The 23136-nt window shown below is 36.5% G+C and overlaps 2 protein-coding genes across 5 annotated transcripts; one reads left to right on the top strand and one right to left on the bottom strand.

The window, feature by feature from the left end:
* Window positions 1-15108: 15108 nt before the first annotated feature.
* Window positions 15109-17588, top strand: LOC147558036 (mannose-1-phosphate guanylyltransferase 1-like). 4 transcript variants are annotated; one of them, XM_086659606.1, is made up of 5 exons: window positions 15109-15223; window positions 15981-16116; window positions 16269-16331; window positions 16446-16685; window positions 16773-17588. In XM_086659606.1, exons 2-5 carry the CDS (start codon window positions 16006-16008, stop codon window positions 17442-17444), a joined length of 1086 nt encoding a protein of 361 aa, XP_086515732.1. In that variant the 5' UTR covers window positions 15109-15223; window positions 15981-16005; the 3' UTR covers window positions 17445-17588. The 4 variants fall into 4 exon arrangements, with proteins under 4 accessions (XP_086515732.1, XP_086515729.1, XP_086515731.1 ...); XM_086659603.1 differs by having other exon boundaries at window positions 15206-15343; XM_086659605.1 differs by lacking the exon at window positions 15109-15223 and adding an exon at window positions 15730-15896.
* Window positions 17589-17710: 122 nt separating this feature from the next.
* Window positions 17711-19758, bottom strand: LOC147558035 (CASP-like protein 5B2). The gene is made up of 3 exons (XM_086659607.1): window positions 19069-19758; window positions 18281-18413; window positions 17711-18155 (listed from the first exon to the last, which is right to left on the bottom strand). Exons 1-3 carry the CDS (start codon window positions 19197-19199, stop codon window positions 17958-17960), a joined length of 462 nt encoding a protein of 153 aa, XP_086515733.1. The 5' UTR covers window positions 19200-19758; the 3' UTR covers window positions 17711-17957.
* Window positions 19759-23136: the final 3378 nt, after the last annotated feature.

The raw sequence follows: 23136 nt of genomic DNA, 5'->3' as shown, positions 1-23136 counted from the left end.
ATTGAATCCATGCCTCTCTCTCTCATCTTTTCCAACTCTTCTTTCTTCTCATTCTCTTTAAAGAGCTTCATTGATAAAGAAAGTCTTTAAAGAGAAAGAGAGAGATAAAGAGAGATATATAGAGGGTTTTCATACAGTATGAACTCTATCTGCTCTAATCTCTTCTAATAACTATTCAAAATCCTAATACACAAAATATGGAGGGTAAAAGATAACAAAAAAAATTAATGAAAACCAAAATCTCCCAATTTCGAGAAGAAGCACACCAGGTAATTTCGAACCATGCATGGATATTTAGGTGAAGGGATTCTTCGTATCGATTGGGTAATTTGTTGTATCGAATACAAAAATAATTGGGGGACTCCCAAACATACTCCGTAGCTGAGTTGGCTAATAAGACAAAGGGTATCTTGGTCCTTCCACAGTCTGAAAAGACCAAAATATCTCTTGTCCTATTAGAGGAGTACACCATGGAGTCCCCCTATCAACGTTGTATCAAATAGTGGTGTGATTGGTTTTCCTATGTAAAAGCAATTTTCCAATTGCCCTGTTTCTCTTTCTTTATCTGCATCTTTCCTTGATCACCATGTGATAGAAGCATTTCTAGAGTTGAAGCTTTAACATGGAACTGAAATCAATTCAACAATCAATATAGATCTGGTCTGTTCGTGATGAACAGTCCTGGGTCTGTTCATCACGGACAGACCTAGATCTGGGTCTATTCATCACGAATAGACCCTGATCTGGTATGTTCGTGATGAACAGACCTAACTCCAGCGAAGGTTTCCCTTCGCCGGAGTTTAGAGAGAGAGAGGAGAGAGAATTTAAAAAAAAAAAAAAAAAATTTAGAGAGAGAGAAAAAAAAAAAGTTTGAAGGTCGCCGACCGAAAATTTGGCCGGTCGGCGACCCTACCGGTGAAGACGAGGATGTGGCTGGTTTTAACGAGGTGGTAGAGAGAGAAAACATACTGGAGGAGAGAGAAAAGAAATGGAAGAGAGAGAGTAACGGTGTTATAACGGAAGGAGGCCATATGGGTATTTCTCGTAAAGTAGGGGGCCAGGCGGGAAGCTGGTCACAAAGTTGGGGGCCATTAGGGAAATAACCCTAACTTCAATATATTAGGGGCTAAGTAGAACACCGGTCATAAACTAGATGATCATCTAGAAAATAACCATAACTTAATCGTCCTTATTTCTAACATTTAAATATAAACTATATATGCTGATAAAGATACAGTAGAAGAACATTTGATTTGGCATAGGATGATGAAAAACTACATAACTTGGTTTTGTCATGGAGACACTAGGCGTGCAGGTGGTCATATGCACGCATATGTTGAGGTTACAAATGCACAAGTTGACGACATGGGAAGATAAAGACCTAGAAGTTATGGTCCAAGACATTTGTGGAGTTCATGGAGTAGGAGGATGTGTAGATGGTGTTAGATGGCTACAAAACGAATATTATACAAACAGTGACTTTTATAGATTGTTAGATCAAACGAATGAACAACTGTATCCTAACTATGATAAGATGACTAACGAAATGAACAATTATATGTGGCATTGGAGCATTAATGTTATCATACAGTAATCAAGTTTCTTTTATTGGCTTTTCTGGTGTGGCTAACGAAATCAAGTAAATTAAGAAAAAACAATAAGAAATACAAACAATCACACAAAACACAAGAGATTTACGTAGTTCAGTTTGTGAGACCTACTCCACGGTGACAACAACGCGATGATTGTCACTGTGATAAGTAAACAAGTTACACAAGATATTCGTGATAATTCTTCTTATCAGATATACCCACCATTTTAGTTTATATATCCACTAAAACCCTGATCCCACCAACACACCGCCTCACTGACTCTCTGATTCTAATTTCCGAAATATACATGAATACCACTAACTCTAATAACCGACATAAGTCTGACACACCACCTCACTGACTCTCTCTTTTGAAATAATCACTTTATGTTTATGTATGCTTATGACTGGTGTTTGTTCATATTCTTTCTAACAGTAAGCTAAAAATGAACGAAGCGAAGAACCCTAGTTTGTTGGAAGTCTGGTTTTCATGTCCCATTATGGATAAAATAGTGAGTTGTTGAAGTTTCTTTCATAAATCTTACTTGATGTCGATGCATATCTTCCTTTATTTTAAAGTTTTTTTTATTTTTTGTTTTCAACTCTACTTCTCTAACATATAGTTGTTATCAAAATCTTGAACGTCTAAAAGCTTGAAGGTCCAAAATCTTGAAGGTCCAAAAGTTTGAGCTCTCGCTTCATATTTTTCTATAACTTTCACTAGAAAGTAATTTTATATCACAAATTTTATTTTCTATACATTTACATCAAGATATAAAAAAAAAAATCTATATATTATAATGTAGATTTTGATGAGGATATTGAGAATTTTGGTGAAGAAGATGATAGTGAACCCGAGACTGATAGTGGACCTAAAGATGATTGTGGATCCAAAGAATAATGTGTAGAAAGTGAAAAGGATTTTGATCGTTCAAAATATAATAAATTAGAACTAAGTGAAAAGGTTTTATCCTTAATGATTTCTAATATCTATTTTAGGAAAAACTCCGTTTAGGCTTTCGGGTGGCCTGGGTCAAAATCGGAAAAAATTGTGTTTATCCTTTATGATTTCCAAAACATTTTCAGGAAAACTTTGTTTTGGGCCTTCGGATGAGCCAAAAAAATTTCGGTAGAATTTGGGTGGAACCGGGAGAAAAAAACGTTGAAAAGACGGAAAACTCCCATTCGGGTCAAGGCCCAAAAATTTTTAACCCGTGGTCCGAGACGGCTCTCGGAATAGCCCGAGACAAGCCTCGATCAAGGCCCAAGGCACTCTCGGGCCAAGGCCCATGGGCTTGGTCCGGGCTAGGTCAAGGCATGCCTTGGCATGGGTCGAACAAGTTCTGCCCCATAGCAAGCGTGTCTTGGCCTGGGACGTGTCATGGCCCTAAGCCAGGACACGGAATAGAATGGCTGGACACGTCCTGGACGCGTCCGGCCTGGACGACCTGTTTTTAGGAACTTCCAAAAATTCATCTTCTCCTTTCCTTTTCTTTTTGCTACCTTTTAGTTGTTGTTCCTGATGATGCACAAATTGTCCAGACGTTGACTGACGTCAAGAAGTCAAGAACGGACCTGAAGTCCAACGGGTCAACCCGGCATAAGACAAATAGAATGGTTACACCTCGCTACCTACGCCTCTAACTGGGAGGTCAGCGTGAGGTAACAGCCCTGTTTCGTCCTTGGCACGAACAAATCAGCCATGGGGTCTCCAAAAAGAATGAGGGGGGTTCGCTTGAGTTAGACCGATGCCTCACGCCCCAAAACTGGGGAGGCAGAAGCGCAACTAGCTCATACTGGCTCAATCCCGGAATCTCCCTAAAAGATCTCAGTCGGTTACAGATTTTAAGTGTTTAAGCAAGTTTGGGCTTCAAGAGTCCTTTAGGAGGAAACATCTCCCAGAAGATCTATCACCTCGGCAGGATATCTACGAAGGATCCTTAAAATCTTCTATTTATCCTAGATACGAGATAACTACAAGGGACACCCTAACCACAAACAGTGGAAACTTCCTCAAACGGTGGATTCTCATCGCCTAATCTCGACCGTCTAAATCATGGTCGGTCTAACTAAGCCTATAAAAGGGCCCCCCATCGTCCTCTATAGGACACAAGCTTTCTACTCACGGAATAAGCTTTACTCAACTCACGATCTCTCAAATAGAGAGATCCCCCCATCAATACAGAGTTCCCATAACTCGCCCCAAAAGGATCAATCAATATTCATTCTTTTATTGCAAAAAGCAACCTGGCTGTCTTGAGCGTCGGAGCGGTTTTCAAACCCTTTGCAGGTTTTCCCCCCAGGAATCAGGAACAGGAGCAAGAAACCAAAGTTGGAGCAAAGAAGTCAGAGCAGGAATCCAGGAGCACAACCCACTTAACGATACTATAACCTTAACGGACGCTGTCAAGCATTCAAGTCCCTTATTTTCATGTTGATAACGGAAATGCCATTTTTTGACATTAGCAGTTCCCTTCTTTTGGAAACTTCCAAAAAAACATAATTTGATTTTTAAAACTTCTAAAATTTACGAAAATCAAATCTACTTTTGAAACTCTTTTCAAAAATCGAAATTCTAAGGTTTAATCCATTTAAACTCTTTCAAAAACCTATTTGATTACATCTAAATATCATGCAAACTAATCAAATTCATGTTTGAATCTCTATTCAAACTTATCTATCTAATTAAACAAGTCTGAATCTAATTCGTCTGGTCAAAGTTAGTTCCTGCAAGAGGCTCTGATGCCACTGTTGGTATTTTATGTCACCTAGTGTTGTAAGCGGAATCTAAAACATCTATATGTTTAACACTAGCTACCAGGATCACATGCCAGAACTAAAGATGAACTAGAAACTGAAAGAAGAATACTTCTATTCACTTTCCTATCGAAGTAAATTCGATGTCTTTATCCCGAAGATGAGAGCTTCAATCGTAGCTCCTCTACTTGAAACACCCCAGCAAGTTGACTTGATCTCCCTACTTTAATGTCATCTAGGACCTAATGAAGGTTGAGAAGAATAACTATTCTTCTTTTGACTAGATAGATAGGTTGGGAGCCTTTTCTCTAAAATCCCTCTCTCTCTACATTAGATGTCTGAGAGACTGATTTTTTCTAGAGAAAATTCCACACCTTTTCTGTTCTATAATGTTCCATATATAGAGAAACCCTTATTAAAATCATATTCAGATTAAGATCTAATCTGGACCACAGAAAAGATAAAGTCGGAAACCTTTTCTGACGGGACTCCTAGATGGGAGGGATTCCCATCTAGGGTTTCCCTTAAAAGTGGCTGGCCAGATCAGCCCGTTAATGGGCTTGGCCTGACCGGCCCATTAGCATAACCGACCATCACGTGGTCGACCTGTTTAACCTTTCCCTTGCCTCCCTTCCGGGCATAATTCCTCCTATCTTTGTCTGAATCTCATCCGAACTTTTTGGGCCTGTTTAGATGGATCTAATCCATCTATTTGCTAAGTTCCCACTAGTCAACTCTCTTCGATCAAGTCACCACTCTTTGGGGTAACCCGTTGTAGGATCGGTCTATGTTAGCCTCGAATCACTGAAGTGATCGACGATCGTAAGGGGCTTCCAGCTAAGCATTACGATCCCTAATTCGACCAGACTAGATGATCTTCCGGATGAGGTCATCATTATCCTAATTGACAAATTGAGCGCGTTGTTACCTTGGTCGAAGGACAGTCCTTCAGAAGGACATATTCTTCAGACAAAAATAATATATCCTTCAAACGATACATTGAGTGGGTTGAGAATGAGAAAAAAAAACTATACGTTTGTTTAAACAGATTGTTAATCCACCTCCTATCTCAAGAACTAATGTAGATAGTACTTCGAATTGCAATGTTAATGAAGAAATCTTGCTTGATCCAATTGTGTAAGGCTTAAGGGGCGACCTCTTACAAAGAGGCTACAATTTACACTTTTCACCAAATCGAAAAAAACAAAATGTGTGAAGTAACAAAAGAAGCATGGTTAGTTATTGTGTATTTTTTTTAAAGTATTTTTTTAAGAAATACTAGTTGTTTATTGAAGTCTTTTTTTAGGAAGATGATAGTTAGAAGATGAAGGATTCAATGCTAATCAAGAGAGTCATGGTAAGTGTTTGTCTCATTTTTTGTTGTAATTTTCTGATTGCTTGAATATTTTGTCACAAAATAATCCTAACGTTTTCCACCATTTTGTCACAAAATAATCCAAACATTTTCACCAGTTTGTTTATTTTCTTTTAGAATATGTTTTTTCTTGAAACTACGCGAAACCATATTTCATTCGTAAGTGATACAACCACAGATTTACATGGATAAATTCTTATTCCTTTCGGTTCAGCGACATGAGAGTTACATAAGTAAATTCTCAAAACTTCGAATATAAAGTACCTCATGAGGTGAGAGAAATTGGCTAGACTCTGACGAAAAAAGAAAGAAGAAATATGAAAGGATCCTAAAGATCAAAGATGAAAAGACCCTAAAGGTCACCAAAAAAACTAAGACTAAAATATCTCAGCCGATTGAGCTACCACCGCCGTTACCAGGAAGTCACCATCGCCAACGAAGAACCACCAAATTTATTGTACTTGATATAGGGAAAACAAAATACCCTCTCTCTTCTACCTTTCTCCTCACCACCACCACCGCCTCGGTACACACCATCGAAACACCACCATTGCTAAACACCACAGACCAACCACCACCATAAACACCACTAAACCCACCACCACCACCACCACCAGTTTGTAGTGGACAGAATCTCGAAAGATTTAAAGTAAACGGACAAGATATAGTGATTGAAGTGAAACTGAAATTCAAGCATGTCATCTTCCGTTATTAACAGACTTTGTAAAAACCTAATTTCTTCAATGATAGAGATCAAAATTGAATGAAATTACCTGATCAGGGCGAAGGAAAACAATGTTTCCTAAACAATAACTGATCCAGATTCATCCAAAGTTTTCGCAAAATTGAATTAAAGTTCGTTTCTGAAGAAATATTCTAAAAAATCCTTTCTTGCTGGAATCTAAAACGGACACCAACTCACGATTGAAAGTTGTTTTGTCAGAATCAGAAGGAAGATCTAAATGAAGAGAAGGGAATGGAGTGTGTCTGAGATTTAGGTTTAGGGTTGAAGAGTAAGAGAAAGAGAATTAAGGGTGATAATGTTGGATAAGATGAATCCGATAAACCTTTATTTAGATACAAAGAAACAGGAATCCGGCGAAGGGTCCTCCCTTCGCCGGAGAAGCAAATAAGTTCCTAGACGGTTTACTCAGAGAAAGCGGTTAGAGAGAAAGAGAGTAAGAGAGGAGCCCTTTATTTTAGAATATGTTTTAGTTATCCAACCAACATTACTTTTTCTATAAGAATATCCAACTAATTAAAAATTAAATTACAATGATTTCCTCTTAACTAAGATCATCTCTTAGTTGTTCAAAAGCTGGTATTAGTTTGAATGTAGCTTTCACTCATCCATTTTAAATTCATTTTTCTTTCGTTTTCTTCTTGAGGAAGAGATAACAATCAGTGTTCCTCTCTCTCTACCCTCTTGTCTCTCTCAAGGTTTTTCTATGAATTTGAAATCTTCAAATTTTTGCCCTTCGGCGTGAAGACCTAGACTATCGACGTCATCCAACCCTGATCCACTGTTCTGTTATATATCAAACCCCCATAACCCTTTCTTCTGCAACCCAAAACTCTCTCTCTCTCTCTCTCTCTCTCTCTCTCTCTCTCTCTCTCTCTCTAGAATCACTCTTTCTATCTCTAGCTATCTGTCTGTTTATTTTTACTTCTTAGAAATGGAGGGCTTAATTCCATTTGTGATTAGGGCAATTGTTCAATACAAGAGTAGTACTACTGGTGGTGTTGAAGCAGGATCACCATCAGCTTCCTACATGAGACTTCCTACGGGTGATTCGGGTCGGTTTCAATCCCTAGAAGTTCAATTATTCCAACCGGATTCATCAAGTTTTTTCTCTTCAAAAACTTCATCTTCCATGTCTAATCATCTATCAAAATCTGTCTTCTCTGATTAGCTATTCATCTTCTCCTCAACCCCTATCTCAATGATTACAATCAAAACAATATGAAGCATATGAAGACATGTATGTTAATTACAATATTAGTCTGTTGGGCGAAATTTATTACTAGTTTAGATGAAGATATAAAACTTCATGTTTGGTGCTACCCAAAGGGGGTTTGCAACTATTGATGTAATTAGTTTTAAGTTCGTTTAGAAAACTTCTATTCTTATTCATGGCCAAAGATGGCCTTTATATTAAGGATTTTTTGAGCTTACCCCCTCACAATTAATTGGTAATTGAGTTTACCCCCTTCAGTAATTGGTAATTGAACTCACCCCCTTGAATTTAGATTTTTTGTCAAAACTACTAAGGATATGTTTGGTATGTGATAATAAAATCAGAAAGTAAATAACATATAAACAAAATCGATCTATACTAATCATATTTCTGATCAAATCAAACAATAAAATGAGGTAGAATCCCTAATACGAATCATATTGAAGAATAGTTGTTCTTGGTAGTGGCAATTGTTTCACGTACGCCAAACATAGCCTTTGTGTTTTTGTAATTAATAGTAAGTCCAAGGAGGTAAGCTCAATTACCCATTATTGAGGGGGGTCAACTCAATTACCAATTAGTGACGAGGGGATAAGCCCAAAAAACCCTTATATTAATGGAGGCCCAAAGGACCCTTCCTCAAAAGAAGATAAGAGTTGGCTAAAAAAATTGTTTTTTTTTTTTTTTGAAAAGTTCTCTTATTTTCTTAGAATACATAATTTTATTTTATTTTCTTCCCTCCTACCATTTTTTCTTTTTATTTAATTGATAATATTTAGAGTTAATTCATATTTGGCCCCCATCTTTTGACCAGCTTCCTTTATGGCCCCCAAATTTCTGTAAATTCAAATATGACCTCCTTTTTTGATGTAGATGTCCTAACTACCCTTCCTTTAAATACTTTTTCAAAATAAAATTAAAAAGTAAAACCTTAATTCCACCTCATTTCCCTCTCACCATACACCTCTATCCACGTCATCTCTTTCTCTCTCCACCTCACCTCTCTTTCCAACTCACCTCTCTCTCTCTCTCCAACTCACCCCTCTCTCTCTCTCCAACTCACCATTACCTTCTCCGACGAAGGTCTCCGCTCGGAAAATTTTCCGGCCGGCGACATCCAATTTTTTTTTTCTCTCTCTAAAAACTCTGGCGAAGGGGGTTTCCCTTCGCCGGAGTCGGTCTGCTCTTGAAAAGAGAGTACCCAATCACATTTATACTCTTTAGTCCCACAAGTTTTCGTATGAGCTTTCCAATCAGAATGAACAGCATATTTCTTTGAACATTTCTCACATTTCCATTTCTTCTCTCCATGTTTTCTACTAAAATGTTTCTTAATCCCAGTAAGATCACCTAAAGCCCTAGATGGATCATGATGAACACAAGAAGGTTCAGGACAAACATAAACCCTTTTTCGTATCTCTTTACTACTTCTTTGTCTAAGTTTCCATGGAAGATTATGACCTCTACGATGAAGTTTAAGATTTTGATCACGTTGAAACCCTTTATTACAAATCTCACAAACAAATAGATTTGTCGCCATTAAAGTTTTTGGAGATAGAACAATCACTTCAGCACCTGGATCTGAAACAAATCAAATCAAAATCAATTTTTTTTCATGAACAAACAATAAAAGATTGGATTTTTAGGTTTGGGTTTATGAAATTAAGATCAAAACCTGGCATCCCAGGTAGATTCCTCTTCTTCTTGGTTGCTGTTGTTGTTGTTGAAGATGGTTGTAATGGCGCCATTAAAGAACTTGATGAAGAAACACTAGCTTCTCCAGAAGCTGTAGAAACAGTCATGGTGGATGAATTTTCTAATTTTCCAACCATATCAATGAAAACCCTAGGATTCAAATATCTGTAATCAAACTTTTAGAGAGAGAAAGAATATGGATTCTGAGAAAGCTAGTAGCTTTTTTCTTGTTTTTTGAGCTTTGGAACAAAAAAGAAACCTTTTTAGGGTTATCCACTTAACTCTTTCAGCTACTAGTCTTTTTATAATTGCTTTCTTCACCTACCAGTTTCAAATTACTTTCCTAAACCCCTTCGCCGAAGTGGTGAGAGAGAGAGATGAGAGAGAAAAAAAAATTTAAGCTCGCCAGCCGGTAAATTTCATCGGAGAAGGTGGTGAGTTGGAGAGAGTGACTGAGTGAGTTGGAGAGAGAGGTGAGTTGGGAAGGGAGTTGAGGTGGTGAGAGAGAGGTGACACGGAGAGAGATGTGTGGTGGAGAGGGAAATGAGGTGGAATTAATGTTTTTATTTTATTTTGAAAATATATTAATGGGAGGGGTAGTTATGACATTTACATGAAAATAGGGGGTCATATTTGAATTTACAGAAATTTGGGGGCATAAAAGAAGATGGTCACAAAATAGGGGGCCAAATAGGAATTAACTCTATATATTTATTTTGTTTTCTACGAGGACATGCATCTTACTTGCCGCTAATGCCAACAATTAATAAACAAACTATTTTGTGTAGTCAAATAGAATCGAAACATAGAGTCCCACAACTTTTTCTTCCAAACTACCCTTTCGCAGTTTCATCTCTCTCGCCACCTCATCATCTTCTCCGATAAAGTCGTCGGTCAGTCAAAATTTCCGGCGACCTTCATATCTAAAAAAAAAAAAAAAATTGGCCTCTTCTTTTTTTTCGCTCTATCTCGGGTTTGGGTTTCCCTTAATCAGATCTGTTGAAGAAGCTTACTGTTGAAGCTTCAGATCTAGTTTGGGTTTTCCTCAAACCAGGTCTAGGGTTTAGGTTTCCTCAAACCCTAGTGGAGAGAGAGAGAGGAAGAGAAAAAAAAGAAAGAAGAAACCAAGATTATATATTTTTTTTAATTATGAAGGTCGTCGGTCGGTCGTCGAAAATTTTGGTCGATCGGCGACCTTATCGGAGAAGATGATGAGGTGGCAAAAGGGATGACGTGGCAGAGAGATGAGATGAGATGGATGAGAGAGAGGTTAACAACGCGGAAGGATAGTTTTGGGAGAGGGAAAAGAATTTAATGGACATGTGATGGTAACGAAAAAAGTGGCCCATCTAAGTAATTTCAATAAAGTAGGGGACTATGCGGGAAGCTGGTCATAAAGTAGGGGGCCAATAGAGAAATAACCCTTCAAAATAATCCTAAGGAACTGAGAATCTTCACAAAAAAAAGACAATAAACTGTCACAATGATAGGTATTTGCACGACGCTGGAGGACGTTATTATGTATGTCGAAAAGATCAGTGGGACGTACTCGACCATGACGATAAGTGCATAATTAATTTGATGTGCACCATTAGTTATGTTACCCTACAGAAGCCGACAACACCCAGTCTTACCTAAAATAGTGTTGGAAGTGCATAGCAAACCTCGTAATACCTATTATCGAGCCAAACCCCAGCATTATTGAATCAATAGGGGAGCTCCTGGGTTGGCCTTTTCAGGGAGTCCTAGTCTCTAACAACTAGCCGTTGGCTTTCTAACGGCTAGTTAAATTTTTATCTTTTGCCTAAATCTTCTTAAAGTTTCTTCTTTTTAAAAATTTGGGTTAATTCCGTTTTGACCCCCAATTTGTGACCAACTCACCGTTTTGGCCCTCATAAGTGTCCGGCAGTTCGTTTTAGCCTCTTACTTTCTATTTGGCCCCCAAATTTTTTCTAGGCCTCCCCATTCTACCCTCATGGCAATTCTGTAATTTAATTCATTTCTTTGTCTTTTTCTCCACATCACTTCAAATTTTCACATCACATTCTCCACATATGTTCGTCGGAGACAGTCACCGGAGAAGGTCGCCGGCCGGCAATTTTTTCCAACGACCTTCATCTTATTTTTCTTCCCCAATCTTTCTCTCTCTATCTTCTCTTTCTCTTTCTATCTCTAAACGTAAAAATGGTGGGTTTTCATTAAAAACTTGGAGCTGAAGGAAAGATAGAAAGGATCAATCATGAAGAGAAAAGGTAATAGTATATTTAAAACCATCACAGACACCAATTAGTGAATCAATCAAGCAAGCAATATGAAGATGAGAACAATTTATATATCTTTTATGTACAGGCACCTTACCAGAAAAAAAATTAGGGGTTTTGGTTTGTTGTTCCAGGGGCGTTTGAGGATTCCATCGACAAGTTTTGGTACCATGAAATTTGGTATTTTTCTAGGGTTAGGTTTTGGGTTTCTTAGTTGTTTGTTTTTAAGACGAGATCAGCGGCGACGGTTGTGGTCGTGGCTGTGGAGGTGAAGGGTTTAACGGAGGGTAATTGGAGATGATGATGATGAAGAAGAAAATGGTTGATCAGGGAGGATTGAGGGACATCGTTGGGTTGATAGGCTTGGTCGTCCCTATGATAACAGTAGTAAGGAATATGACCTGCTTTGCCACAAATTTGACAAATCACCTGTGAAGAATTCTGTTGGGTAGGATTGCCGAGAAGAAAAGGGGTCTGTGGAGAACGACTTTGAGAAGAAAACCCCCACTGGTTTTGGGATCTTCCACGAACTCTACCTCTTTGATTTGCTCGACCACCACCACGACCTCCACCTCGTTGTTGACGGAATTGAGGTTTAGGGTTACTTACCGAAGATGAAGTTTTTGCAATCAAGGCAGTAGATGAAGAGGAGATAGATTATTGATGAGTAAACTTTATTTCTTGCGTAAAAAGAAGGGGTTGCAACTGGGTGAAGGTAGGAAGGTTTTCACGGGTTTTAATTGCAGTTACAAAGGAGGAGTAATCTGGTCCTAGACCTCTAAGGGTATGAAGGACGAGCTCGATGCCCGAACCGGAGCATGAGAAGCTGAAATAGCATCGGAGGTTTCTTTAATTTTTCTGACATACTCAGCCATGGTTAAGTTATTTTTCTGAATTGTTTGCAGTTGAAGAATGAGTTGCGACTTTCTTGCATTGTTCTGAGCAGAGAAGGTATCTTGGAGATAGGAGAACAACTCCCTTGAAGTCTGGAAATCAGGAGTTTGACATAGAATTGATGGGGAGAGTGTTGTGTTTAGCCAACTAATCACAATTTGGTCTACTCTGGTCCATTGAAGGAATTCTAGATTTGGTTCATCTAGGTCTGTTTCTGGATTCCTAATGAAGGGAGGGGATGAATTAATTGAAGGGTCGACATGGCTGAAGAGGTCTTGAGATTTTGTTATAGGAAGAACATGCTTTTCCATGCAAAAAGTTTGTGTTATCAAGCTTGATTGACACGAGAGGAACTAGATGTGTTAGGGTAGGGTATAGGCGATGGATTGGTAATGGAGGAGTAGCAGAGACAGTGGAGAAGGAGGTGGTAGTTGGAACAGCCATAGTAGAGATGAAGGTCGAAGGCAAGAAAGAAACCTATGCTTTTGATATCATAAAAGAGTTCAAAGTCTCTTTTGCCTTTCAATGAAGGGCCAGAGAGTATATATTTATAACTGTTGAAGACTTAGTTACAAGACTTGATCTTGGCCAAGATTCAGATTACATTGAATCTACAATTCAAAATACATTTGAAATTCAAACAGAATTGGTTCCACCAAATCTGGATAGGTGGTTATCGTAATCTTTATCAGTTGGTTGAGTTATTCACAGAATTGGTTCCACCTTATTAGAACCCATCTCAATAATGGTGCAATTTGTTTTCTCTCTTTACCTACAGATGGTAATCCATGGTGTTCCTGATCAACATACCTTCCATGGTGTTGATATACCAAGGAAGAGAAACTTGTATAAACTTTATGGATTTGGTGATAGTAGAGAAACTCTTTCTAAGGATTTTCAGACCTTAATTTCCAGCTACCGATAATCATAAGAGATCGACTTGTACCATACTATAGAAAACAATCTCCTTAAAAACCTAAATTATCAACTTTTAATAATTTAAAGATTTAGTACTTTTAATAATCTCCTCAACAATTATGTATACTCTTGATTTCCAGACTTCAAGGGAGTTGAAGAAATTTCACCATATGAAGAAGAGAGAGAATTTTTAGAGAGAAGAATAATTTAGGAAAGATGAAGAAGAGAGAGAGTTTTTAGAGAATTAATTTGGGAAAGATGAAGAAGAGAGTTTTTAGAGAGAGAATAATTTGGAGAATACATAATTGTTGAGGTGATGTGGAATAAGGTGACGTGGAAATTTGAAGTGAGGTGGAAAAAGAGAAAAATCAAATGAATTAAATTGCAGAATTGCCATGAAGGTAGAATGGGGAGGTTTAGAAAAAATTTGGGGGCCAAACAGGAAGTTAGGGGCCAAAACGAACTATCGGACACTTATAAGGGCCAAAACGGTGAGTTGGTCACAAATTGGGGGATAAAACAGAATTAACCCTAAAAATTTCCCCTCTCAATAATGAGATTAAATTTTAAAAATACTTAGTATTAACAATATACATTTGCAAAACTGTGTTAAAACTTCACACACGTACAAAACAATTTAAATTTGAGTTGAGAGTCTTTTATAGAGTCCCTAGAAGCTCCCAAAAGTTTAAAGGCTCCCAAAATAAAATGGAAGCCACTCATTTGGGAGGCTCTATTGTGTTCGCTCTCAAACTCAATGTGATGAGTCTGGGCTCTCAGTTTTGGGAGGCCTTGGAGTTTCCAATTCTAATGTCAAACTCTAAAATAAGGGGTCCCAACCAAATTTAATATATTATGTATATGTGGCATTTTGATTTTAATTTTTATTGTCTAAATTAAAATTTCAAATTTTACTCAAATTTTGGTTGGAATTCAAAATTCAAATTTCACTCAATTTTTTAAAAGAATGAGTTTTAATTTCAAAAGTTTACACCTTTTATTCATATATAAATATCACCACTTAAAATGTATTTGGATTTCTAATGAAAAAATTATTTTGGCCACTTAAAGTATCGAATATTGAATTGGAGAAGAATAAAAAAAAAAAAAATTGAAACTAAAAATTACAAAAAATAAAATAAAAATAACTTGAATGTGTGCCCCCGCCCCCCAACGGCTATAATTTAAGTTGGGAGCCCTAACAGCTTATATTCGGACTGGGATCCTCGCGTGGGACGCCCTTGGCTGTGGCTCCTCGCTTAGGACGCCCACGGCTCAGGCTGGAGCTGGGACTCCCACAGCTGAAACGCCCAGGTTGGGATGCCCCTGCTAAATCTACTTTGTGAGTGCTAGCCCCAACGTTGGGTTTGCTCTAAAGACTACCTAACTGCCCAAATTAAACTGTGCCTTATTGGGTTTCCAAAATGGATTTAGCAGACGGAAATTAAAAGTTATGAACAATTGACTGTGTTTCCTTAACAGATAGATCCTTAGGTTAATCAAAATAGTAAATGAACAATTAGGCAGATTTTCTAAATATTCATTTCATCTTTGAATTCCTACTTTTAGCAACAAAAATCTTGCTGTTTTTGGTTCTTTATTCATTTTTCTAGGTTACTTGAAAGTTCTAAACTTTATATTAAAATCCACAAAAATAACCTAAATTTGGGTGCTTAGGTTGATCACTCATACTCTCTGATTCAATTTTAAAGTTTTTTTTACTGATAAATAATGTGTTTTTAGGTCACTTGTTCTTAGAACAGAAGATATAAAGGTCCTTCTTGCCTTTCTTAGCTATATAATTCTAGTTAAATTTTCTTGATTGATTCCCTAATTTCCTTGTTGTTGTTGTTACCTACATTTTGGATACACCCACAGAAAATTTTGCTAAGAGGTTCTGATTTTAGTCCTTATTTCCTTCTCTTTTCATGTGAATTTTTGTGAAGAATTGGTGTTTATGGCTTCTAGTATACAAGACCATTGGAGTAGCTTTGATTTGTAACTCCTATTTTCACTTTGTTATTAACCGTTACTTCGTTCTTTTGTTCTATTTGAAATGAACCTTTACGAAAATCCAGTAGATTACTTGATCACTATTTGTAGATCCAGCCTATTGTTTAGCTGGATCTTTGTATCGTTCGTTCCCTCCAAATACACTACCGGAGTTAAGCGTTATGATTTATAACTTTTTGGTTCTTTCCCTTTAAATATTTGGCTTTATAATTCTGCCTCTTGTTATTCTCGTTTGTATATTTGACCGATTTTTTTCCTCTTTTGGTTGCACCTGGCAAACTCGTGTCGAATTCAATTCGACACCAGGCTGTTTATATTTGCCAGGGCTTAGAACAACCTTGTTCATCATGATTTTAGCTCACCAAATGTCGATATGAGTTGCGTAAAGAAACATCTCTTTCCCCTTGAATTGCTTAAATATAAGACAGAAACTTGTAACATTCTGTTACTCATGCCTTATGAGTTTTCTCTTCATTGAACTTGTAATGAACTGCTACTTATAGTTATTTTCTTAACAGACAGGTCAGAAGGAAATAATAAACCATGAAGGCTCTTATACTAGTTGGAGGGTTTGGAACACGGTTGAGACCCTTGACGCTTAGTGTGCCAAAGCCACTGGTTGAGTTTGCGAACAAACCAATGATTTTACATCAGGTTTTCGTTTTATACCTGTCTTTCTATGCAAATTTCACAAATATAATGTCGAAGAAACGTAGGTTAACTTTGGTACCACGCATTCTTATTGGTTACCTAAATCAAATCTTCTATACTCACTTCGGGTTTCTCTTCATTGTTTACTTGTATAGATTGAAGCTCTCAAAGCTATTGGAGTGACTGAAGTAGTTCTTGCCGTCAATTATCAACCGCAGGTAGAAGAGACCACCAACACCCGCTCAAGAATCCGATAATTCGTTTAATACCCTTATGAGCGATTTTGCTGCTAAACCTCAGTGTAATCTTATTGTTAAATACTTACTTTTCAGGTCATGTTCAATTTCTTGAAGGAATTCGAAGCGAAGTTAGGCATAAAAATCACCTGTTCACAAGAGACCGAGCCACTAGGAACTGCAGGACCTTTGGCTCTGGCAAGAGATTACTTGATAGATGACTCTGGTGAGCCATTCTTTGTCCTCAATAGTGACATTATTAGTGAATACCCACTTAAAGAAATGATCGAATTCCATAAAGCTCACGGAGGTGAAGCTTCAATGTTGATAACTAAGGTAAATGGATCTCACATTCCTCATCTTCTGATCAAAATTATCGGCTTCATCTAGTACAATGTCCTAAATCGTCTCATTGTTAAATAGGTTGAAGAACCATCAAAATACGGTGTTGTAGTAATAGAAGAAGCGACAGGCCGGGTTGAGAGCTACGTAGAAAAGCCAAAAAAGTTTGTGGGTAACAAGATTAATGCTGGAATTTATCTGTTAAACCCGTCGGTTCTTGACCGAATACAATTAAGACCCACCTCTATCGAGAAAGAAGTATTTCCGAAGATTGCAGAGGAGCAAAATCTTTATGCGATGGTTTTACCAGGGTTTTGGATGGACATTGGACAACCAAGAGACTACATCAAAGGTTTAACACTATATTTGGACTATATACGGAAGAAATCCTCATCCAAGTTGGCTTCTGGATCACACATAATAGGAAATGTGCTAATCGCTGAAAGTGCCGTGATAGGAGAAGGTTGTTTGATTGGACCAGACGTGGCGATAGGACCAGGATGTACAGTTGAGTCAGGGGTCAGACTTTCGAATACTACCGTAATGACTGGTGCTCGTGTAAAAATGCACGCGTGTATTTCCAGCAGTATCATCGGATGGCATTCTACTGTCGGACAGTGGGCTCGTGTTGAGAACATGACAATTCTCGGGGAAGATGTTCATGTATGTGATGAAATTTACAGCAATGGAGGTGTCATTTTGCCTCACAAAGAGATCAAATGTAGTATTTTGAACCCTGGGATTGTCATGTAAGACTGCAGTAGAAAATAAAATAAGACAAGTTCGGTTAAGTTTGTTAAGAGTTAAGAGTGTATATAGTAAAGTATGGGTGTGGTTTATCACAAATGTAAAACTTTCACTTTTGATAATATATAAATGAATGAAGTTGGGCAAAAAGATCAACGATGGTTCAGAATTCAAGATGTGATGTTGGTGGTGGCGGTTATTGTCCGTTGCTGGTGGTGGTGGTGGAGGTTTGACGGGATGGGGATGATGTTGGCGATGGTACCAAATACGTAGAGAGACCAAATGTATATAATCAATAACATTATATAAGTGTTTATACACCTTCAAATGAAAATATACAATGAACAAATCAACAAAACTGAAGAACCAGAAACCATTAAAAAACAAGCACTTCTAAACTCAACATTCAAAACTTTCCTTCTATCTGATCATCACCAACAAATAATGGGATGTGAGTAATGAGATTTACATGTAGAGAACCCAATACTAGACCTCATTGGTGCACTGGACTGGACAAATTCAAACAGAACCTAAAAGCCAAAACATGATGAGAGAAGAAATGGCGACAAGAAACCAAGTAACGAAAGCCATAGCTACTGAGATTTCAAACCTATTGCACGGTATTTGTAGTGTTTTGCAGAAATTTAAGTCTTTTGCATACAAAACTGTAACCCCAGCTGATGCACTGGCAGCTGCTAGAGTTAGAAAGGAGGTCACCTGTATAAAACTAGAGCAAATCAGTAATCTAACTTCGTATAAAAGGAAGTCGAAAATCGATCATCTCCAGAAGAAACAAGAGGAAATGTATGATTAATGGGAGTTTATGAGGAGAAATCATTTACCCAATCACCGACGACGAACAAGCTTACTAGGACAGGATTCTGAAGGTTTCTCTTTATTCTTAAAGCATAGACATCAAGGCATGCAAGTCCTAAGCTCCAAAGTACTTGAAGACCCATTGAAGCAATCAAGTAGCTGATCAAGCAGACTTCACAAGTGTTATGATGAAAATCTAGATAACCAATAATGAAAGTAAACAATCGCATAAAACACAAGATATTTACATGATGCGGTTGTAAAACCTAATCCGCAGCGAACAATGGCGCAATGATTTCACTACATATGAAGAATAAAATTACAGAGATTTCTCAAAGATTTGAGTATATGTAATGCACAAAAACCCTAGGAATCTACCTCCACTAACTCGCACAAAACCGAGAAGACATGATAACTACCCTCGCCCCCTACATTAATAACGACCCTTTGTAAGACTAGGTCGACCATTGCCTACGAAACGATTAATCGGGTACTAGGTCGACCATTGCCTATGAAACGATTAATCGGGTCAGCTCTTTGAGTTAGATATCGACCCATATTGAAGACACTGTCGACTCGACTAGAGGTTCTCTAACTACAATACTAGCTGAAAACTCTACAGATCTAAATATACTTAGAACCCATTAAAGCTTTCATATTCTCTTGTTTAGAACACAAGCCACTTTCATATGGAGTTCAATTTATGAGATAATACAAAGAATTCATACTAATGTCATGGTTGGATCAACATTTTTACTTGAAGAAATTTCTCATGGACACACAAAGTAAAAAAAATTAGGTTTTGAAAGAATACCAGTAAGCAGTGTAGCTGGAAAAGCCAATAGTAGTAACCATGGTCCCAATTGAAGCAGCAGCAAACAAACACTGCCCAATTCTCAGAAATAATCCAGTCACAGTTCCAGGACCCCCAATTAAGTTCTTCATCTCTCTTTTCTATATCTCTCTACCAAGGGTTTTCTTCTGATACCAAAATCTCAAGAAAGAAATGGGTCTTGAGAGAAACCCTAGATTATCATGAACTCTACATGAAGAAAAAGGAGTTCTTTTTTCTGAAAGGGCAAACAGAAGGGTTCAAAATGGAATCGAATTTGATGATTTGGGGTTTCTTCAATGGGATAGTAGTGATTATATCGAAAATTTGGAGATTTGGGTAAAGTGGAAAAGAGATCACATCTATGAATTTGATCTTGCAACTAGGGTTATTTTTTGTTATGTGGATGGGTTGAGAGACAATCTACCCCGGATTATCGGCTTTATTAGTCAGAGCTTAGTAATAATCTCTGTCATTTGCAGAAGAATTATAGTTGATTTAAATAGTTTATTTTAGTTCTAAAAGTAAGAAGTAATTAGTTAATTAATTAATTATGTTGGAGACTTCTTTGCTTTTTTTAAGCCTTTTTAGGTTTCACTTTCTGGAGAGAGAGGAGAGAGAGAGAGAGAGAGAGAGAGAGAGAGGGAGGATACAGAAGTGGAATATACTTCCAGGGGCCCCAAGTATTTACAATGAATATATAGAGAGATAATTATTTAGGGATTAAAAAGATGGGCCGGTAATTATAAGGCCCAAAATGGGGAAGTTAAAGAGAATCAGGCCCAATACTAAATAATAATGAGGAAAAAATCCAGTAGGTAAAAATACAATTTTACCCTCCAAAATGAAATTTTCCGCCCAAATCAGCGTTCTGAACATTTCTGAACAATTCTTGGTTTGCTCTCGACAATTTTGTAAATTCCTGAACAAATCTTAGTTTGTCTCAACAATTTGTAAATTTTTGAACAAATTCGTTTTTTGCTTAGACATTGTTTTGCCAAAATATTTCGCATTTTTTTCTTTTGCATTTTACATAGACAAACAAACACAAACATTTGGCTACAACATTTTTCGATTTGTCTTGTGAAAAAATAAATGGTTTTCGCATTTTCTGTTTTGCTTTCGACATAAATATAAAGACTAAAGCATTTTTTATTTGTCCTTTACAAAAATTAAAATGTTATGCATATTATCCTTTGTATTTAACAAATCCGTTAACGAACAAATAATATTTTGACTAATACATTATATATGTTGTTAAGAACATAATTATATATGACGCCAACATTTTATAATAAGTCGGGACATTATTATAGATATTGTCAACATTTTATAACAACACAATGATATATGTTGTCAACATATAAGGGTAAAAATGGAATTATGAAAAAAATATGTTGCCTTGTTAACAACATAATTACATATGTTGTGAACATTTTGAAAAATGTTAAAAAAATGGGTTTTTTTTACATTATTATTTTTGAGTGGGTTTTTTTCTTATTAGGGTCTAGATTTTTGGGTTTTTCACTCATTTTTTCAAGTTACTAGTAATACAAATACAAATACAGGAAATTGAACCACTCAAATCTCCACTATAGTACTTTGTTAAAATTTTTGAGCAGTGATTCAGTGGGCTCGAGCTCATGCCGTGAGGTATGAGCTCGAGACCCTTAATGGAAAGAATAATAAGATTTGGAACATGACAGCTTGCTTTCACACACTTAATTGAGGAAACTTTAAAAGCAACGAAATCAGCCATATAAATCATCTTATTTACAACAAGTGCCATTTACTCCAACCCATGGTATAACTGACGGAAATTCCTCTTTCCAACTTGGGGGTAATTCCTCTTTCCACCATGCAAACAATTCATGGCACACTTTTCTTAACTACTACTATTAACTATTTTGTTTCTTTTTGAGTTTTTGTGAGAAATCACTTATGGTGTGTTTGGATGACGGAATTATGAATCTGCGGATTCATAAGTCCTTCGGATTCATGAATCCAAGTAAAATTTTTTGGTGTGTTTGGCAACTAATAAGAATCCTATGATTTATTATTATTTGAGTATTTTTAAGCGCTTCTTTAAAAAAAAAATAATGAATAAACTTTGTTCTCAAAAGTAGCTTTTTCAAATATCGTTTCGTTCGAGGAAATATCAGATTTTGGGAAAAAAGTTTTTTGAAAAAAAAATGATTTTCGGGGAAAAAAATATGTTTTGGGAAAAAAAAATAATATTTTGAAGAAAAAATGAAAAACTGATTTTGGGGAAAAAATAATATTTTGAAGAAAAAAATGTTTTTCGGGAAAAAACTGATTTTTGGAGAAAAAAATTATTTTCCGGGAAAAAATGTTTTTCGTGGAAAAAACAGATTTTTTAGAGAAAAAATGATTTTCGGAAAAAAAATGATTTTCGGGTGAAGAAAATATTTTTTTGTTGATTTTAAGTTTGAAATTTGGATAAATTAATCCAAAATCCTACCAAATCCTAGGGGGTAGGGTGGGATTTTGGTCCAATACAAATTTTGGAATTATGGATCCTTAGGATTCATGGTAGCCAAACTGACCAAGGATTCATGAATCCTACCAAATCCCACTTTTGATAGGAATCCTACTTAGGAATCCTGCAACCAAACACACCATTATTTTTTTTGTCTATAGATTTTGAAATTCCTCTTATTTTAGAGATTTCTTTGACAAAAAATAGAAATATATTAAAATTGCAACATAATTTTTTTTTCTTACCCAGCAAACTACAAGATACGAACAAATAAGAAAAGAAAAATGACCTAAAAATTAGTGATAAAAAAAATTAACAACGTTAAACATTATCATATATAGTTCATAAACTTAAATCAGTTGAATTTGAACTCATAAATTTAACAAAGTTTAGTAAAGTTCTTGAGAAAATTAATCAGCTAGCAGAGAATTCCATGCCTCACTTTTGGGTCTAACCCAATGTGCCCATTTAACTGCACAAGGTAGAAAATACCGATGAACGCATGTTACCTCCAGCTTCACGAACCATATAATTCATCATAAGATTTGTTTTCATACCTGCTGAACACATGTTATTTAACAATACTCCTTAACTTTCTGCTATTCTCCTATGTGATCGAAGTTTATGTCTTTTATCTGGACTTACAAGATTGTGGTTATGCTCTTCTACAAATTGAGAGACTACCCATTTAGTTTCTTCTCTCTTTCTTATAAACATCATTGCTTTGCATTCGGTTCTTGTCTCAGAACGAGTCTTTTTTCTATCTTTGAAAATTTCAGATGTAGTGGAATTAGACAATCCTTGTAGCGAGCAACAATATTTTTGACCTATTATTGTGTTGGTGCGATTAGACTTACAGGTCGAAGACTTTCGAACACTAAACCCACATTGGATGCATAGTGATTGTAAAAGTTGTAAGCTTCATCGGGAGATTTAAATTCCATGCCAACATAAGGCCGAAATTCATTTATCTCATTTTGAATATCATCATATTCTTTTCCTCGTACATCTCTTTGTAAATCTTCATGTTCTTCGTTGATGTTATGCCTGAATTTACATTTATCATCTCTATCATGTGGACTGTAAATATCATCTTCCTTCTCACTATTAATAGTTATATCCCCCTCGTTAATGTTCGGAAACCTATCTTTTTCTGGAAGTATATTCTCAAAGATGAAAGAATTTGCTTATCGAATACGCTAATTACTTTGAAATTCCGTGAAGAAGAAGATGAAAAATAAATTTTTTTTGTATGGTTAAAGCTTAAAATTGTGTTGCTATTTAATGTGTTATTATTTTGCCTTTTTTTTATCAAAAAAACTTTCTGAATAATATAAGAGAAGAAACAAAAAAGACCTAAGTAATATAAGAGAATAAATATAAACTCCATATATTAAAGAGGAAATAAAAGTTCAAATTAGATATAAGAAATTAATATGTTGCAAAAACTGATACTTATATATGATTGAGTAATTAATATATGTACATATGATTCAGTTGGAATGTGTTAAGTGAGATGGAAAGAGAAGGACCGTGGAAAGTGGAACACC

This window comes from Eschscholzia californica, unplaced genomic scaffold, assembly GCF_041429995.1.
Source record: "Eschscholzia californica isolate CP2 unplaced genomic scaffold, dmEscCali1.0.p SCAF_2, whole genome shotgun sequence".
Lineage (NCBI taxonomy): Eukaryota > Viridiplantae > Streptophyta > Magnoliopsida > Ranunculales > Papaveraceae > Eschscholzia > Eschscholzia californica.
The sequence above is the reverse complement of the archived record's forward strand: the minus strand, read 5'-3'. Positions and strand labels throughout refer to the sequence as shown.

What these genes read in the sequence shown, in the direction of transcription:
- LOC147558035 (XM_086659607.1), bottom strand. Translation starts at nt 19,199, where the DNA reads ATGAAGAACTTAATTGGGGGTCCTGGAACTGTGACTGGATTATTTCTG. An exon ending in TCCAGCTACACTGCTTACTG is followed by an intron (nt 18,414 to 19,068) that starts GTATTCTTTCAA and finishes CTGCTTGATCAG; the next exon opens with CTACTTGATTGCTTCAATGG. An exon ending in TGTTCGTCGTCGGTGATTGG is followed by an intron (nt 18,156 to 18,280) that starts GTAAATGATTTC and finishes AGTTTTATACAG; the next exon opens with GTGACCTCCTTTCTAACTCT.
- LOC147558036 (XM_086659606.1), top strand. Translation starts at nt 16,006, where the DNA reads ATGAAGGCTCTTATACTAGTTGGAGGGTTTGGAACACGGTTGAGACCC. An exon ending in AACCAATGATTTTACATCAG is followed by an intron (nt 16,117 to 16,268) that starts GTTTTCGTTTTA and finishes TTACTTGTATAG; the next exon opens with ATTGAAGCTCTCAAAGCTAT. An exon ending in CCGTCAATTATCAACCGCAG is followed by an intron (nt 16,332 to 16,445) that starts GTAGAAGAGACC and finishes CTTACTTTTCAG; the next exon opens with GTCATGTTCAATTTCTTGAA.